The sequence below is a fragment of the Coccinella septempunctata genome, chromosome 1 (assembly GCF_907165205.1).
Source record: "Coccinella septempunctata chromosome 1, icCocSept1.1, whole genome shotgun sequence".
Classification (NCBI taxonomy): domain Eukaryota; kingdom Metazoa; phylum Arthropoda; class Insecta; order Coleoptera; family Coccinellidae; genus Coccinella; species Coccinella septempunctata.
The window spans coordinates 51,021,157-51,041,347 of NC_058189.1; the positions used below are offsets into that span (position 1 = coordinate 51,021,157).

At 34.8% G+C, this 20,191-nt stretch overlaps 1 protein-coding gene across 1 annotated transcript; it reads left to right on the top strand.

Moving 5' to 3' along the window:
• The first annotated feature begins 2,183 nt into the window (after positions 1-2,183).
• On the top strand, positions 2,184-19,281 carry LOC123319342. Its single transcript, XM_044906260.1, has 5 exons — positions 2,184-2,342; positions 16,159-16,345; positions 17,783-18,006; positions 18,321-18,623; positions 18,832-19,281. Exons 1-5 carry the CDS (start codon positions 2,330-2,332, stop codon positions 18,999-19,001), a joined length of 897 nt encoding a protein of 298 aa, XP_044762195.1. The 5' UTR covers positions 2,184-2,329; the 3' UTR covers positions 19,002-19,281.
• The last annotated feature ends 910 nt before the right edge of the window (positions 19,282-20,191 follow it).

Sequence of the window (20,191 nt, forward strand, 5' to 3'; positions counted from 1 at the left end):
AAGTTGTCAAACGGAAATTATCTTGAAGAAGAACGGTAAATACTCCTTTGAATCCTTATTCGGTAGTGTTGAAATGTTGACAAATTCGTTTTTACAACGAAAATTGAACTGTAAATCACAAATATTCCTTAAGAGCTGACAAAATGGGCCAGTTCATATTTTGCACTCGTTGATCGATATTCGATATCAACGCAAAACAAAATAAAACGAGAGAGTATCTTGGACTTCCTTTGATAGAACAAGGATAAAACGAAGCAAATGACATGGTGGCGCCGCCACGAAACTCATCCTATATCCCCGATTATCTGAAATGTGGATGCTTGCAAAAAGTGACAAGTGCACACACCAGTGTCACAGAACAGACCCATACTGACTTACTTTATGACCAGTGTTTTAGACATCTTAATAGTTACGGATTGCTGTAAGCTACAGACCAATAAAAACCGTCCAGAATTGCAATTTTCCTGTGAGCTTATGAAAAGTTACAGACTGGCTTACAGATGAAAGCAGAATACCACCATAAGTTTATCCAAAAACCTCTAAGTACTGAATTTCAATCGAATCCGCCAAATTTTGACAAAATTATCGTATAAATTGATTAGATTATGGGGAAGGCTCCAGCGCCCTTCTTCATATTTTGACCTCTAGCATCACACACTGAAATATGTGAAGGTTAAACCTGGACACCCTGTATAAGATACGATCGAATGAATCATCGATTTGAGACAATAATATGTAAAGCTTCCTTCAGTATCATTTTTAGTAGGGTTGAAGGAAGCTTTGAAACTAAAGGGACAAGTTTGATTATGAAACTGGCCGTTATAAATTTTTTTTTTGAATATGGAATAATGAGACTCTTTCTTGACTATAGCGTCTAGCCAAATAGAGTACGAAAAATGTTTTTTCTCTCTGCCTGTTCTTGACATGTTTGGTATAAAGAAAAAAATGAAAAAGCGTAAGGGCTGGTCGAAACTGTTTATCTCAAGGGTTTAGGTATTTTACAGTGATTATGCCACTAGTTGTTAGTATTTTTTGTATGGTTGTTTGCATCAAGGGACCATTCTAGCTGATGGTATAGGAAAATTGAGCTTTCCTGATAATTAGGTCTATTGTACTGCGTTTCTAAACATTTTTATACAAAATTTTGAGGCCCTAGGGAGCCCCTCATTAATTTTGACGGCCTAGGGCACCCTTACGGTCGCTCGGCATGTACATATACAGGATGGGCAAAATTCGTTTTCTACTGAGGGGATCTCAAGAACTATAAGAGCTAGAAGAAAGCGGATGTCTCATTTCCGAGCTCTTTTTCAGAGAAACAAAAGGTGGTAAGAACCGTAGCCAACTACGATTCTTCGTTTATGAGTTATTAGCAGAAAATGAGATTTTGACAATTTCGAAAAGTAACTTTTTTACCTTTGAAGTTACAGAAACTTGAACCTTCTACAGGCACTATTCTACATAGAAGCCACTGACGAGCTGAGAATATTTTTTCATTACGAATCATTATAGGTAAACTTTCGTTGAATTTGTTATTTTCGAATTGGAAAAAATATTGTGTCAGTAGATTCTACGATTAAAGTGCCTAAGAAGGTTTCAGTTTCAGATCTGTTTCTTCAAAGACAAAAAAGATATGAAAACTGTTCAAAATCGTCGAAATCTCATTTTTTGCTAATAATTCAAAAACGAAGGCTCATATATATGAGGCTACGGTTTTCACCATTCTTTGTTTCTTTGAAATGTGTCATATGTTTACTTCTAGCTCTTATAGTTCTCGAGATCCCCTCAGTAGACAACGAATTTTGCCCACCCTGTATTTCCAAAGGCTGCTTTCATCTATTGGTGAGGCAATTCCTTATTAGCCATTCGCATAGACTTCCGGAGAAACCAAAAGAGGATAGCCGATAATACCGATAGCCATATACTTAAAACGCAAACTGAGGGAATTTCTGACGAATAATAATTTTTCCTGTGCTCCCAAGTTTAATTTTTGGCGAATTGTCTATTCGTTAATTGCATCATAATAACAGCGATTGCATTCTATTCTAATTCCGTCGAAAAACAAGGTATGGGAATAATGGTACGATAAAAATGAGTCATCTCTAGACGAAAAAAAAATCAAGACCCATTAAACCCATTAAAATAGTGGGCACTTCTCATTTCGCCGATTGAACGACGTGTAATTTTACGCGGAGGGTCGCGCTCGCGCATACGTTCAACATTTATAGAACTTCTTGTTGACCATCCTGCCGGTTTATCCGCGGTCCACGTTTCACCGAGTTAGTTTGAATTTGTTGAAGTTTGGTGATTGTCGTATAAGTTTAACAACAAGATGTCTTGTGTCGGTAAGTTGGAATTATTTTTATAACGGGATTGGAAGGAAATTTAGGATGATAATACTTGATAAGATTCTTCATATCGCGTGTAATCGACAAGGTATAATTTCGGTATTCGATCTTTAAAATCCAAGAAATACTTCTTCCATAATCCTAATCAAATTTGGTTTCCGTTGTGGAAATAAAAAAATTTCACATGAAATTATCCACATACTTAGCGCGAATTCCAGTGAAATATTTTCGTAAATACCTTCGGGCGACTCTATAATTTTTCTGCGTTCCCGATTGTTATTCTTTTCCTGTGCTAGACCTTGACGAATTAAGATGCTTACGTAATGTTTTAAAGATGCGCCGGGTAACAACAGCTTCGAAAAGATGACAGATTTGTCCAAAAAGACTTCTTTGACTTCAAATTCCATCATTTGCGTTTCCCAAATTCGAAAATATTCTCAATGGGAAAGTGATACGCCTGAAAATTCCAATGTGCGTTGCAAACATGCTGAAAACGCATATTTTCTGTCAGCAGGAATTATGATGGAATCTTGTTTTGCTGCAAAAATTGATATTTTCCTATTCCCTCCGTTAAATATCCCCCCTTTTTGATGTTTCCTATGAATAATTGAGGAAAAATCGAACATTTCCCAACATTCGGTTAAGAACGCTTCTTCTTCTTCGTTTTTGACCCACTTAGAAGCTTCCAGATCGACACACCCATGCAGTGACAGCGGCCTGACCTTAGAACTGACCATAGCTCCTCCAATAGTTGTTTATTTTTAGCTATGCTGTCATCGTTATTTAATACCTACTCATTGAATGCCGACAAGGACTTCGATACAGCAGGAATAATAAAATTGTTCGATTATTTTGGACGCTATTTGTATTCTGCTGCAGTGTTACATTATGTTCCACATTCTCACGGCGCGAATTGTTCCAGCAAAAAATCAAGTAGTGAGGCCATCTCGTTTCGATGGTTGTTGAGTCGCATAAAAAGGTCTTGAAGAAAATTTCAAGTTTTCCCTACTTTCTTATCATTATCAGGACATGATAGGAAAAATTTATCTTGTTCATTTTTGGTTTTGTAATTTGAATAGAAAACATTCCTCAATTTTTGAAGCAGATGTGTTGAAAGAAGAAGGTCGATTTCAAACTTCCGCGCCCAAATATAGATATTTTGTCATATGTGGAAGCAATCTCAAATCTCAAAATATGTATTATTTTTGTTTAAACCTTAAATCAGGAATATTGGTCTAGGTCTATAGTTGGGGAGCCGAAGAGGGAAATTCGGGATTTACTCGAGCGTGTCAGATTAATATAAGGGGACCTTGGACCCTGTAGAGTACCTCTACCAAAAATTAGACCTGTATATAGGGGGAATTGTCTAGGACAGCCTGTCAGAATAGTAAAAAAAACGATCATTGTACATACTCGAGCGTGTCAGTTTAAGATATATGTGGTTAATTACATGTTGAAAAGTATATATTCTCTCAATCTGACAATTTGAGCGTGTCGAAAATGTGTGGGAGGGCACCAAAGTTGCAAAAAAAAAGTCACATGTACATTCTCGAGCGCGGTGGCGTTTTTTTTATTTTGAAGCTAATGATTCAAGAATAACGGAAAAAATATATTCTGACAGATTTAGCAAGGCGAAACAATGAAAATTGGCCATAAAGATCACAAAAATCAGTTTCTTTGAATTATCTCCTCCCCTGGGCTTCAAATATTTTTCCCATTCATTATAAAAGTTGTAGAGCATAACATTTTCTACAAATTTTGTCCTAACCAATTTTTTCTACGTTCAAACGTTTTTGAGATATATGCGATTAATGCGAGGTGTTTAGCGATACATGCTGAAGCAAAAATTCACTCGTTGGAAAATAGTACATTCTAAGGTTCACTCAGAGACAACACTAAAATTTTCGTGAATAATTTCGAAATTGTCATCATGGAAATACCTTGTCATTTTAACAATTGGATGAATATAGATTAGACTGGGATTCTACATTGACAATGCCCTTTCGCATGTGGGGCTAAGCTCCACAGTTGTGTAGAATTTTATTATCTACAAGTTTTATAATGAATACAAAAATGATTAGAGGTACAGGCAGGGAAATATTCGAAAAAAAAGCATTTTTATCATCTTCAAAGTGTCAGATTAAGAAAACCCCCCTGACAAGTGTCAGATTGATGGGTCAACATGTCTACAACACCGAGATTAACCATCTTTATAAAAATCTGACACGCTCGAGCATGTACAAGTAACGATTTTTTTTTACATTTTCAAAGGACCGCTGTGACCTTGCGTCACGTCCAAATTGTCAGTCCCTTGAAAAGAAGCTTCCTTTGGGTCCAATTAACATATCCTCCAAAAATCTGACACGCTGTAAAAAAAAATTTTTTTTACCATTTTCAACTCTTCCGTACGGCCAGTCCCACATCGCAAACTGTCAGATAGACATGAATCAGACAGCGTCCAACTTATAGTTGGAGTTGGGTTCTTTGAATTTTTGGTATTTTTATGGTACGTAATGGTGATAATGGGAAAACTGGAAAATGCGGCTGATATCTTGTGTTCGAAAAAGATTTATAAAATAATGAAAACCCATATTCCGAAATTCATTTCATTCGTTAAAACCGCTTGTGAGAACTGAAAATAACATTTTTTATGGTTTTTCAACAGCTTGTATCTTTTAAACTGAGCCGATTCGGAAAAAATGATACCTAAACGAAAAAAGTGTTTCTTTTGACCACAAGAACCTACTGTTAAAATATTTGTTCGAGTCAAAGACTCACCCTGTATAATTGTGGTTACAATTCCTCTGCGGATATGCGTTATCGATATGTATCTTTCTCGATGTGGGAACTCTCAAAGAAGAGATTTGCCCAATCTCAAAATTATTGATACGATCAATGAAATTTTGAATGCCACAATATAACCTCAGAAAATGTTGCATTTCTTCCAGAAAACAGTATTCAAATCAAAGAGTGTCCTGGTTACAAGGAATCCTCATAACTCTTGGTTATCAATTCCCAATTTTTCTTTGCTATCAGTATTTCACGAAAGTTTTATTGACATCGTTAATAAAAATCAAGAACGCATTCTAATGTACAATAATCATAATCATCGACGCACGCAGATTTTTTTTTCGTAATTTTCTAATAAAACTAGAGGATGGTTCTGTCTAGAATGATCCTCTGAGAGATAGTTAGTGGAAAATTTTCATCAATAAAAAGCAGGAAGGTTGAGGTTTTTCCTGGTTGCGTGAGGCAATTTCCACAAAACAACCGTAATGATGTGGCTACAACAGCACGATAATACTTCAGCTCACGCTTGACTCGTAATTCAAGAACCTGTGAATTACAATACCTTCACGAATTCTCAGCGATTCTATTCTATAGAAGAAATGTAACCACTAGGTTACATGTGTGCTTCTTTCTTCTTCAGTCGCAGAATTTTGACGATTGAAAATTTTAGAGAATTGGAGTCGACTCATGAATAGACCATATAAAATATAGTTCGTGAGTCTTTGACTCTTACAAATATTTTAACAGTAGATTCTTGATGTCAAAAGAAACACTTTTTTCCTATACCATTTTTACCGATTCGGCCCTGATAAAAAGATATAGCCATTTTAAATTTTCATAATGAGCTGTGCCACCTCTGGAAAAACAAAATTACCTTCAGAATAACTAGCTAAATCTGTGGATCTTTTAAACATTCAGCCAAAGTATTATAGGAGAAAATATGAAGAATACTTTTATTTTACAAAACGATCCAATTCATTCATTCATTCATTCATTGCTGTATCCCGTTACCGGGAATAAATCTACAAAAAGAAGAAGAAAAAAAAAAAACTTCGAACAGACTTGTAACTTCTTAGTGCTAGTTGCGACTGTGTGCCCTCCTGTGACTAAAGAGACCCAACCGTGACCTGCAGATCCTTCCACACTCAGGTCTCAGGGCATGGATAGTCTCCAACCAGATCTGGCCGCCGCTGTATCCTTCTCGATTCTCCATTATAACTGTGGACCAAAGACCTCCACTGTGACCTGTCTAACGCTAGTTGTTCCCAGTTATGATTAGCATTAACTGATTTTAGAGATTGATGTAGTGTATCCTTAAACCGCTTATACTGGCCTCCTGGTTTCCGGGCTCCCTCAGTGAGTTCGCCGTATAGAGCTATTTTGGGGAGTCTTGTGTCTTGCATCCTCAGAATGTGGCCGCTCCATCTGAGTCGGGCCCTCGTTACTTGAGTCTCAATTGTTGTACAATTCGCGCGCTGCAAGACTTCTGCATTCGAAACATTGTGGAACCATCTGATGTGCATTATCTGTCTTAGATGACGTTGCTGCGTCTGTTCAAGCTGTTTAATATGTCGCCTGTAGGGAGTCCAGCTTTCGCTTCCGTAAAGAAGCGTTGGGAGGACCACTGCTCTGTAAACAGCTGTCTTGGTCTTCAGATTGAGGTCGTGATTTTGGAACACTCTGTCCTTCAGCTTCCAGAATGCCCGTGATGCCGAATTGATACGGTTGTTTATTTCCGTGTCAAGGTTAGCCCTAGTATTTATGAAGCTTCCCAAGTATTTGAACTGCTCGATCCAATATTCATTAGATAGCGTCCAACTTAGTTTTAAGAGTTGGGTTCTATGAATTTTTTGTATTTTTATGGTAGGTGTAGGTACGTCATGGTTATAATGAGAAGACGTTGGTGATATCCATTCATCAAATTCAGATTCATCAAATCAATGAAAAACTATATTCTGAAATGTATTTTATTCTATAAAACCGTTTGTGAGATAGAACTAAAAATAATTTTTTTCATGGTTTTTCAACAGCCTGTATCTTTTAAACCGAGCCGATTCGGAAAAAATGATACCTAAACGAAAAAAGTGTTTCTTTTGACCTCAAGAACCTACTGTTAAAATATTTGTTCGAGTCGAAGACTCACCCTGTATATCACAACACGATGTGAACTCTTTTTGTTTTACAGTGATTGAACATATGTATTTTAAACGAAATATGTAGACGCCGTTTCGGTACTATTTCACATCAAAAAACTTCATATAGTTTTATACGATTAGATTCTCATTTGTTCTTATTGTAATTTAATTGGGGTGGTGAATATTTTAGGTTTATTTTGGTATCACTTGGGGCTGTTGTGGTTATTAACATGTTTTCATCCTTACGACTGCGCCTTTTTAATAAATCCAGAAAAAATAACAGAATTTTTATTATTTCCGTTTTGAAACTTCTAGGAAGGTAGATTCTGAAATTCGAATAAAATTCGTTTTATATCACCAGTATCACCTTTTCTTTCAGTTCTATGCATACAAACTGGTTCACTTTTGACATATTCATTTCTCTAAAAATATTTTAAATAAATAATTTTTTTTTTTAATAGTGTTCTTGTGAGTGTATTGGTTAGAACAAAGATCATCTACTATAATGATTGACAATTGAAAATTAGGAGTGTTGAAACAATTCGTCGATAAATAAGAGGCTATGGAATGTTGAAGGTTGATGTTATGTGCTTCTTATTAGCTCCCACTACACCATTTTTCCGCTTAGACCAAATATCAACCTGCAAAATTCTATAGCCAACTGTGATCCCTCACATGGATATGGTTTTTGATTCCGATTACCATTAAATTTTTTATTTGGTATTTCCGATAATTAAATATTTTATTTTGTTGATTTCCGTGTGTCGGATTGTGTAGAAGGCATATGTAAAAATAATTTTTATGAACTATGAAACACACTCATAATATATTTTTATTTGGGACTTCATTCTGATTATATTGACTTCAGAATCGTCATGATGAATAGAAGCCGTGACCCACCGCACTTTCAACTAAATTCTACCTATAGCTAGTAACTCATCTCTGAGTTAATTTCACCGGAAATCGTTCAGCGATGCATGAAACCAGCGTGGCTAGAATGCTGTACGAAAAGATATTTTATGTGAGAATAGTTGCCAACAAACAATGTTGATATATTCGAGAGTAGTTATTTATTATTCAATTCAAGAGTTTAATCCTCAAGGATAATTTCATTTAATATTAGACAAAATTCTTGTTAAGGTTTCATTACTTCATCAACATTATTTGATTCTATCATCTGTGATTGTCCCTGGAATGCACTCCTTCCATACGCAGCTGCTGGTTCTAAATATAAATGGATGCTTTCATCTTTCGATGTCGAAAATTATCAGAAATCACCACATCGAACTTTATTCTATTTTTGTACGCGAATAACTCTGGTATTATCGCTTGAAAGCTCCAGAGTTTTTGGAAGATTTGCATATATTCATTTATAATTTAGGTATAATTTCAATAATGAACCTTTGAAATCGATCACGGAAATGTAATCATATATAATCATCCGGGAGTAGTCACAATTCACGTTTTGAGATATAGATTTACAAAAAGAAATGTAGATGAAATTTTTTTTCTGGATAACTACTGCAGGTAACTCGATGAAATTTGGTACAAAAATTCATCCAACAGTTATAATCCTTCTATCTCTTCTGTCCAGTTTCGATTGTCAAAAACTGTGGAATAAAATAAAACCCAAACTCAGAAATTTTTGTAAATAATAAACTTTTTTGACAAGGCACTTATTTCATTTCACCACGCTGTATAAAAATGAATCAGAGTTATTTAAGCTGTTGCGGCATCCTGAATTGAAGAGGCTAAATGACCAACACAAACAACAAAAATCATCACATGAGAAACTTAGTAGTCACCATGTTTACCATTGATTCATTAATGAATACAGATATTCTTCGATTATTTTGTTTTGGGTGGCGTGGAAGTTCATCAATAAATAATGAATCCTATCGCAAATACCATTGTGGGAATATGCCCTTTGTTCATGAATTTGATAACAACCGGTCGCTCAATCGAGGACAGTCATAGAGGAGGTCAATGTTTTTACATTGAGTCATTTATAGATCGTTCAAGGAAAGAAATTTCGGAAGCTGAGTTTATGAAAATCTCTACAGAGTAATAACCATAGACATATTAAATAATAATAATAATATAATAATAAGGGTAATAAGTCTATGGTAATAACGAAATTTCTGAATTTTGCGCCGTTTTCATTTTACCTAAGTATCTGCAACTTTCGAATTTTGAGTCGAAAATTTTTGATCTGGATAAATTGATGAAGAATTCTCAATACATAGTCAAAACAATAGCGGTCCAGTAGGAAGTAGAAATTAGTTGTGGTGCTCATGCAAAATTTCTTGAGTATCAGGAAAGTAAAATAAAGTTCACAAAAAATGCTGAATTTCTTAAATCATTTGCTAGATGACTCTCGAATTTTGTTTGAATTTTGAGAACGTTATATCAGTGCTAAATACAAATTTTCGGAAATATTGGGAAGATATTTTTTGACTGTTTTTACAAGCAGCGTCGAAAAAGTTCGGTACCTGGAGAGGTGACCGTACTAGCTTTAAATTTGACATCACATCAGTGCTTTCCTCATTTTTTAATGTCAATACGTAAATATCTCAGAGATCGATAATGCATTCGTAGGTAGAAGTTGAAGGAATTCTAGTATTTCCTGTTGATACAATGATATATTTAGGTAATTCATAGGTGATTACAAAAATTATTGAATTTTCTATGCTCTTGAAACTACTTCCCGACAGACGAAGATTTCTTCCACATAATAACGTTAAGGTACGACCATAATAATATACAGGGTGTTTCATAAAAATTGTGAACAAATGCAGGATATTATTCTCTGAGTTAATTTGAGTCGAAAAGGTCCTGTAGGCCTTTGTCCGAAAATGCTTGGTTTCCAAGATATAAGGCGATATATGTACAAACGTAATATATTATTTAGATTTAGATGCAAGAAGAAAGGACATGTTTTTTGTCAACTACCTACTCAATATTCATAATTGAATTCTTCGAAAAGGAATAAACTGATTTTTAAGATAATTTTTCAAATAAAAAAATAATATCTGCTATACTGAAGAGGTCTGTCACTTCTTAAATGTGAATCTTCTTGAAGGACAAGACAAAATGATGTAATCAGATCGTGAAATCCTGAACGACAAATCATACGATCAAATTTTGCTTTTTCAATGCAATATTCATTAGAAATAAAAAATAATTCTCATTATTAATGAGATTATCTGAAGTATAAAACATGCTGCATGACACATTGTTTACTCATTATCAGGTCCAATATCTAAGAAACAATAAATTTTATGTTTTATACACAAGAAGAAGCACCGCCCTCAGACGTAATCAAATGATAAAGCATATAGGCATAACATCATTTCTCCATGAATTTGGATATCGTTAATTTGAAATAGTCCGTTCACCTACATAGCTTTAGAATCAATGATTATCGGAATTTAAAAAAGTTCTTTTTTTTTGTTTGTAGGAGGGGAAGGTATTGATTTTCTTGGAAATTTGTAGCATTGGCTCCTCAAAAAAATATAAAACATGTTTTGATTGCATGGTTGTATGTATGTAAGGAGACTCATTAAAACTTTATCAATATTGATGACGAAATTCATACGTTCTTTCCCGAAAATTCCACAAAATTTCAAAACTGTGATTAAACTAATTTGTAATCTCAAAATAATAACTCATGAACTGTTAAGACATATGCAGTACGAAACAATAAGTGTTTATTCTTTCGAAAATCGTGCAGCATCATATCCTTTTTTTTGGACCTCATGCAACCTTGTATCTTGTATTGATAATGTTCTAATATATGGCAACTTTACTCCTGTTCACGGTTCCAGTGAATTAGGTAGAAATGATGTCACAAATAGTATCCTGCCAATGTCGACTTTTCGCTTCGTTAATCAACCTGCACGCCCCAAAACGAATATATAAAATGAAATAATTTCACACAGTTGGCAACGCAAATAGAAATTTCAGGCTGATTATTCGCCTCTTGTATAGAAGATCTACTCCTAGGCTAAACGTAAAAACAAATTCAATCCTTGCATCTATGCATGGAATGGAATGGTATGGAACTAATTAATATGAAACCTTTCAGGCAAATACAGAGTGGGCCATTGAAAAAGGAACAGCGAATCTGTAGATTGGCAGAACCGAATTATATACGTACAAATATTTTAACAGTGGATTCTTGAGGTCAAAAGAAACACTTTTTTCCTCTACCATTTTTTCCGAATCGGCTCGGTTTAAAAGATACAGGCTGTTGAAAAACCATAAAAAATGTTATTTTTAGTTCTCACAAACGGTTTCATCGAATGAAATGAATTTCGGAATATAGTTCTTCATTTATTCGATAAATTTTTTTGGAACACAAGCAGATATCATCCACTTCTTCCAATTTTCTCATTATGGCCATTATACGTGCCATAAAAATACCAAAAATTCAAAGAACCCAACTCTTGAAACTAAGTTGAACCATTGAGTATTAACACCATTAACGGTTGAACCAAAGTGTATATAGGCTGAAGGACCTCAGGTTGATGGCCATTAAAATAAACTTTTTTTCTCTCTCTCTCTCAAAGTGTATAGAGTTTGAACGCTATCTGATGAATATTTGAACGTTTTGTAAAATAAAAGTTTTCTTCATATTTGCTCATATAGTGCGCCGTTTTTGAGTAATTTGATGTCCAAAAATTAAAAAGTATCTGTGAAATTTGAAAAATTGGTACTATGGCTGAATGCAACTCTGTTTAAAAGATCCACAGATGTGTAATGTCACAGATTTAGCTAGTTATTTTGAAGGTAATTTTATTTTTCCAGGGGTGGCATAGCTCATTATGAAAACTTAAAATGGCTAAATCATTTTATCAGGACCGAATCGGAAAAAATGGTGTAGGACTGTTAAAATATTTGTACGAGTCAAAGACTCATCCTGTATATAGAAACGCTAAGATACGTTGATTTTTGATTCTAGGGGAACAACTTTTAAGATCAAATATAAAATTCAAAATCGTAGTGTGAAAAGTAGTTTCAAGTAGGAAATAAAATCACTAATATGAAGTGATATCTTATTTAGGAAAGATTACTGAAAAAAATATTAAACTTCTTGAAATCGGAAGGCATCAAATTAGATTTTAAAACGGAAAATACTCTAGGTAAACACATGAAGAATAATGAAGATCAAATGAATAAGGTAGATAAATGTTGAGATTATAAACTTACTTGTAACAGTAACTTCGAAGAATATATGTAGATTTTATCATGAACTTATAGAAAGTTCCATTTTCTATATATTATGACCGATGCTCTGGTTGGTACCTGCCCTGTAATTGCTCTGAACGTTTTTGGAAATTTACCAATACTAGCACTAGTCCGATTTGTACCTGCTCCAAAATTGCTTCGAATGTTCTGGAAACTGTCATTATTCCTCTAGATTTTTAGGAGTAGAGTTAAATGCTTGCTTATATATTTTTGGTCGGCACCAAATATCTATCAGCATACCTTCACCCACCTGAAGATGCTATTGTGATAGCGAAACACGTGTTGTGGAAAACTCATTTTCGTGAAAATCGTGTAATGTGTTATAAGTTCAATTATGGATTTTCATCAGGTATCGGTCACATCAATCCAATATTCTGAGGGGTTGTATAGAATGGCCAGCCAGATCTCCAGATCTGTCGCTTCTAGGCTTTTTATGAGGCCACTAAAAATCGGAAATTTATGCCACTGAATCCGCCTCTCTGGAAGAATTCAGCCAGCCATTTGAGGACGAACTGTGATCTGTGTGAATGCGAGATCTCGGTATGTCAAGTTAGCTATTTTCCTGTTCCTATTTCCCGAAGCGGTTCCATCTTGTCTGGCGCCACGACATTCTCGTGGAGATTATCGATTCAAGTATCTTTATGGCTCGAATTACATCATAGTTCATCGGTGGTGAGGGAGAGGAGAAATCCAACAAAATTTGCTTCACCATATATGGGGTGCAAAAATTTGTAAGGAGAAATGAGATTGACTCCACCACCAATGTGTTTATTTAAGTCTGTAATCTTTTGATTCACGTTCTCCGGGATGGTATCTTTTTTTGGTTATTTATTTCTAATAGTGAACCTCTGGAATCTGAAACCATAAAAGATCGTAATGCTCTCGGATTTGTTTTTTTTACTTTCCAGACAAGTTTATTTCAAAATGCTTATGAAAAATCCATCTTTCATTTTCGAAGCAACATTGAAATCTGGACCAAAAATCGAGTGTTTAAAAGTGACAAATAAACACGCAATAGTAACAATATACCGGGTGTCACAGGAATCTGGCTAAACCCCAATAAATCTTTTTTTTGAGATATCAGATTCAAATTTTGGGCATGGATCCCACATATTATTTCCCATTGACTGAGGTTACGAAAGGTGACATCCGGTATCTCATTTTCTACGTACTTATATAGATGTTCAAAAATTTTTTCTTTCCAATCTTGATTTGGAATAGTTATAATATTTTCATATTTGGGAAAGATCTGCAGCATTTTTTTTGATACCTACGTGTATTTGACTACCAACTTCAAGAAGGGTTGAGTTTGACTGATCAAGAAAAGTTGATTTTTGATTTGAAGAGAAATAAACGATATTCACTACTAAGAGAATGTTACTAGGTGAAAGCGTTCATGAAATAATATCAAAGGTTCTATTTTCAGAGTTAAATTAGAATTCATTATATTCGGTCATTGGATCTTTTCCATTTTATAAATAGTCGGTATGTATGATATTGAGTTCAATATCCCCAACCATGCAAGTTCTCCAAGATCGATTTGAGTTTTATTTTTGTGAGGAATTGAGAAGATGAACTTCTGCACCTGTATTATGAATAAAATAGTTTTTCAAATATCCATGATTTTTTCAAGTTTATTCGTAACTTTACGACTATACATTATGGTTTATAAATGGTTGAAATCCTACAGTTGTGTGAACAATGTCAGTAGAAAAAAAATTGTATTCTTGAAATGGGTATCAAAGTTATCGTTTTTTCAAGCTGACACCGTTCCATTAAATATTAGAATCTTGCTACTAGCATGCATAACTGAAAAATATGATTGATCATTGCGAACTTCTTTATAATGATATGAGAAATCGTCACGATATTGAATCAGTCACGCAAGAATTGAAGAATACGAACAATCGAGCGAACTTAAACTCCTTTTTTCTCATGTATCAGTTATTCTTACAGTGATATAAACAAGCCAACAAATAGTTTCTGAAATATGTATATTTTTATATGAGGGGTTCATAGCTGAAGTGAACCAAGTCCATGCAGTCTAGTTTTGAGATAAATGGCTTAGAAGTTGTTTATCACCAATTAATTCAAAAGTGACTTTTTTGGATTCTAGTAGGTAGATGTAAACCTATGCTTACATCTACCCCTCATATATCTATTAAGACGGAGGCTCATTTTCTATTGGACTAAATCTTGAATGAAATTTCGCAAGATACTAAGCTAATAAAAAGGTCGTTGCACGTAGCCGATGTTTTTTCAACTTCCTTAAATATATTTCACCAAACTTCCTTCCTGTTGCTTACCGTTCTGTACCTCTGTTGAATGCAGAAAAGGCTGAAGAAAGTTTGCCGAAGCCGATTTCATTTTACATGAATATTAATTCACATAACGTTCGTTAAAAAAAATTATCGTCAAGTAGGCGATGATATTGATATTCTTTGCTTGAACGTAATGCTTTGATTCTACCAAGAATTCATAGCATCTTCTTGGCTTCTCTACTATAACATTTTAAATAGTTCAAGTAAATATGATAAAGTTGGCATTTCGTATTTCGCGAGAATCTACTAGAAATTCTTCCTCAGATATTTTTATATTGTAAATTGCACTAGCGTTTAATTCGATTGAGGTATTTAATATTTACATATTTTCACTCAGCCAATAATGCGTCCACACGAATTATAGCTAGGCACTATACGGACTACAAGACGAATTCGAAGTTAGAAATCCTAATTTGATCAGTTGAAAAAGTCCGTATGGGCCTTGTTCGTAAGATTTATGTATAGAGAAAAAATATTGCTTAAATTTTTACACTATGGTTTTCCAAAATCATCGAAATATTCCAAATTTCACTATTCTAAATCAGAACTGAAAAAACCTACAAATTCCACAGTTAAGTATTTCCTTTTTTATTGTCTTTACGACGCGAATTCTTCATCATTTTATTTCCAAATCAAAATTCGACTCTTGCTAGACTCGAACCTGCCCCTTGTCCTGTACATTACTTTGAAGAGGGTGGGTTAGACTATGACTGTAAGAGAAAAATCGAAATGTAACACAGAGTGGTCCAATTTGATGTTAATTTATTTCATGACTTGATTCCATAGGTCAAGTATGAAAAAACCTCGTATTTTGTCCTAAAATTTAGTCTTTAAAATCCGGACACCCCTATACTATATAAAGGAAGACCCCGAGAGACCCAAAGTGGAGCTTGTTTAGGGAAAAATGTATTAAAATGTCAATTTCAATTTTACTTATCATCAATCATTTTACTTAGTATTCAATTCAGTTTTTTCAGCGATTGTGTTCATGGGTAGTTTAACTAGGTATCATAGTCAACTTTGTTCTCTCTCTTATCGAGTCATTCCTCATTATAGATATCAATCGATTTAAGTTGCTGCCAAAGGGTTCTCACGTGTAATGTGTTTGACGATACCCCTATCATTAACATTTATTATGAATATGGGCTTTTCGAATAGGAAGGACGTAACTTTCGTATTCATCAAAAAAACCGCTGAATGCTGAACACCTAGTCTGATTGTAAATCTTAAAACAAAACACGTTCTAGCTCATGAACTATTGAAATCAGATAGCGTGAGATATTGTTAAATGGTATTATCACTTAATTTTTTTTCCAGATTTGCAAACCGAAGATCGTCTTGAATATCAGTTCTTGCCGAACCGCACTGGAATCACCCAATTCAGGGTCAGAGCACCAAATGATGCTCATATAGCCCTCAGTCCAAGCGCTTGTGAAACAACCCCCATGTACGAAATTTTCATTGGAGGATGGGGTAACAGCAAATCTGTTATCCGTAAAAACAGGTAAGATAAGTGATACCTGAATTTTTTATATACACAAACTTTTTCTGAAATAGAAAAAGTTTCACATTTTAAGTATTTCGTTGTACATCGGAAAATAATCAAGCACTCGTTTATGATGAAAATATTATTAAAATCCGATAAAGTTTGTTTATTTATTGAAAACTATTTATTTTGCACTATTCACAAATATAGTTCATTCGACTATTCGCAATACTTGTTCTTGCAACATTTGTTGCCTATACATTCATTCTCAGTCTCTCAAGTCGCTCCAGAAAAGACAGAGCGGTAGTTGGGGATGTTTGTACACATTCATATTTTTTATGTTTTTTTTCTCGGGCAGGTATACATCTATGTAATATAGGAGTTTTAAATCGAAAGTTCGTCATCCAACGTGTGATAGCATTACGTCGTTTTTGGCGTGATTCATCCTTGTGTACCATTCTTTATGAATATGTTTTCATGCGTTTATCAATGTTACGTCAATGTTCATCATGGCGTGTCGACCGTTTGTTTATATTTTACACTACATCGTCAATATGGATAAATATGGGACGGAGTGAAGTCCTACGTCTATTTTATCGAAATTCATTCGCAGCCAAAAAACCTTTTTTGATTTTCACAAATAAAACAATTCAGAGGAAGAACCAAGACGATAAGTGATCAAAATTTTGTTTCTTGAGTTTGAATACTACGTGTTCTTGTTACATTAATCTGAACTTTCTTCGAAGATTGAGATAATTTTTTATGTCACTTTGTATGTTCTCAACCGGTAGTTCATTTGTAGTATATATGAAGGTTTTCTTAATTTTAAGGTCACACAGTGTGCCAGTTTGAAAAGGTACTCTCTCGCCCCCATGCAAAATCAGAAAAAAAGTGAACTTTGGTTGGATACATTTTATACGGTTGGTTCCATTCAAACTGTATTAACCATGTGAGCGTGATGATAACAACCCCTAAAATCTTAAATGGGAAGGGCGGTTGAGTGACACCTTGGTAATTCGACTGCCTTTCCAAAAATGCCATACACTTTATCTTTTTTGTTAGTACTCAAAATAAAAAAGAGTAGAATAGTTACGATAAAAAGAGTTGCGATGAAACATGAAAATTTAAAAAATATCGGCATGCTGCGCGTATTCTTACTTTAAATTATTCTACCTCTCGGTCCTATCGGTTACCTATGTTTTTTTAAACACAAACGACTTCAAATGTCCCCAGATAAAAAAATTTAGAGGAGTGTGGGCCTCTTCTACCAATCCATTTCTCTTGGAAATGATCAGTAAGCTGACGTTATGAAGTGCTCATGAATACAACAGTATTGTTTGTTAAATAAGCACGGCGCCATGAAGATTGAAATCTCTTTATTGTTACAATTCATTTAGAGATTACACGTTTATTTCAGGATACCTATAATCTTGTTGATTTTCCCATCTTTTTCAGAACAAAACCAGATGTTGCTGAAGTACCAACACCGGGAATTCTGTCCGATCAGGATTTCCGTGGTTTTTGGGTAAGATGGGAAAACGGTACCATCTCAGCTGGAAACGAAGGAGAAGCCTCTCCATTCATCAGCTTTACAGACTATGAAAATGTCCCAATTGAATATGTTGGGTACTGCACTGGCTGGGGTGCCCGTGGATCTTGGGTCATCGAACAAAGAGAAGGTGAATACAGACTGCATTACATGATTTTTTTCCAAATCTAATTCCTTATAGAAGAGCATCTACAGATAATGACGCCTTTACTTTAGCCACTCAGGAAGGCATCTCTTCTTGTAAGGCAACTCTAGCCTAACCTAAAATTCCCTTCCACTTTTCGAATGGAGTTTTCCTGCATTGAGTAGATGGACTCCAAGTAGATAAATTCTTCTTCATGGTTTATTTTTTTGTTATGCTTATATTTTCATGAAATGGCGTAATCAAAATTTCGCCCATTGAAAGTAGTAGCTCTTATTATACAACTGACTATTTCATTTCAGGCGGTGCGCCCATTGCTGCTGCCTACTCCAGGCCTCCACAGAACGCAGCAAATGTTTGTTGGGTAGCAAGTGGAAATGGACAAGTTCCTCCAAGAGCTTTCGTTGGAGGTGAAGACAATGGGGAGACCTTGTATGTCTGCAGATCGATGTTCAATGGAGCTCTCATTCCCGGAAAATTGGTTCCGAGTCACGGAAATGGTTATGTAGCTTGGGGTGGAAAAGAAAATCCCGTCTACGAGTATGAGGTACTTTGCGATTTTGGAGGTACCTGGGTGGCAACAGCAGGTGGTAACATCCCAAGTGGTAAGTTTCAAAGCTTAGGTGAAGACAAATAAGTAATTTGTTTTTTAAAAGTACCAAATAAGTGATTGATTAGTATAGAATTACAAAATTCTGCAATGGAAGTTATTTTATATGTCAGTATATATTTGGTATTCCTGCGTTTTGTTATGAAAAATATAAAACAGGCAGTAACGAATTTCACCTAAATATTAAATCACGTTTCTTCTAGGTGCCTTACCCGGAGGTCAAAGTGAAGATGGCGAACCCCTCTACATTGGCAGGGTTGTCCACGACGGAGCTTTGACAGTTGGAAAAGTTCAACCTAGTCATGGTTGTCTGTATATACCATACGGTGGACAAGAGCTATCCTTCAAGGAGTACGAAATTCTTCTACAGTAAAATTGTGTTCGCGAAACTATTCGAACGGATAAGCTTGTTTGATGTACCGCTGCGTAGGATTCAATCCAGAATGATTAGCAAGCACATTACTGTATGTTACTCAGCTTTTAGGTGCCTTATGTTAAGTACCTAAATTATTTTTATATACTTGTACGACAGATGTGTAAGTTGAGGGCCTAAATTGTTCAGAATATTATATTTATTTCATTAATATCGATAACTTAATGTTACATCAGCTATACATTTATGGCAACTTCAATAAATTTGTATTTAAAAGGCAGTTTTTTTATATTTCCAATAAACTTACTCGGGATCAACACTTAAAAATGATAATGAACCAACAAAAAGTGTTGATTTCACATTCTGGGTAAATTCATCATCTTCTTCTTCTTCTTCTTCTTCTTCTTCTACGTGCGGTGCCCCACCGGGCCTAGTGAACCATTGTTCGTCCTCAGAAAGGAATTTCATTGTTCCCTAACTGTCAAAACTAATATAGATGTGTTTACCGGAGTATCCTCTGTGGATATTCTCCAGTAACTAAACTCAGAGACTCTATGCTAAACTGATACAGAGGATGTAGAAAAATTTTTGACAAATCTAGAAAAAAAAACTGAAATAAAGGGAAAACAAAAGATGGAAGTAATGAAAAACTGTCTACACATCAACGACAAACAACTACAGCAAAGCACAGTTGAAATTGTGCTCTTCGTGAAAAGCTACGGAGTTGTTTACAAAGTGGCCTTTCTGGTTAAATGAGAGGACGCAGAGTAGTAACTGTATGCCAGAAACAAAATTAAATGTGGATCGAAAAACCGAGAAAGCCTAAACAACTAAAATTACTTTTCAATTAAGTAAGAATATTAACTCGAGCCTTATGAATTCTTGGCTAATGTCCATCGAAGGTTTTTGAAGTCATGAAGTAGCTAGAAAACATTTTGAGATGCTTTTTGAACACCATCACCAAGTGACCATTATGAAAAATTCCTATACAGTCTTCGATGTTTACGAAGTCAAGACGAACATGCAAATGTCACAATACACGATAAATAAGACATTAATTTTTTGCATGTTTCAGGAAATATCATTGTCATTATATATATGAATAATTTTGTACTGTCTTTATTTTTTCTACTTGGTTTGAAAGCGGAATTATTATTCTTGACTTGAGTCTTTGCACTGACGTTTTTTCA

What these genes read in the sequence shown, in the direction of transcription:
- LOC123319342 (XM_044906260.1), top strand. An exon ending in GGTCATCGAACAAAGAGAAG is followed by an intron (nt 18,007 to 18,320) that starts GTGAATACAGAC and finishes ATTTCATTTCAG; the next exon opens with GCGGTGCGCCCATTGCTGCT. An exon ending in AGGTGGTAACATCCCAAGTG is followed by an intron (nt 18,624 to 18,831) that starts GTAAGTTTCAAA and finishes CGTTTCTTCTAG; the next exon opens with GTGCCTTACCCGGAGGTCAA.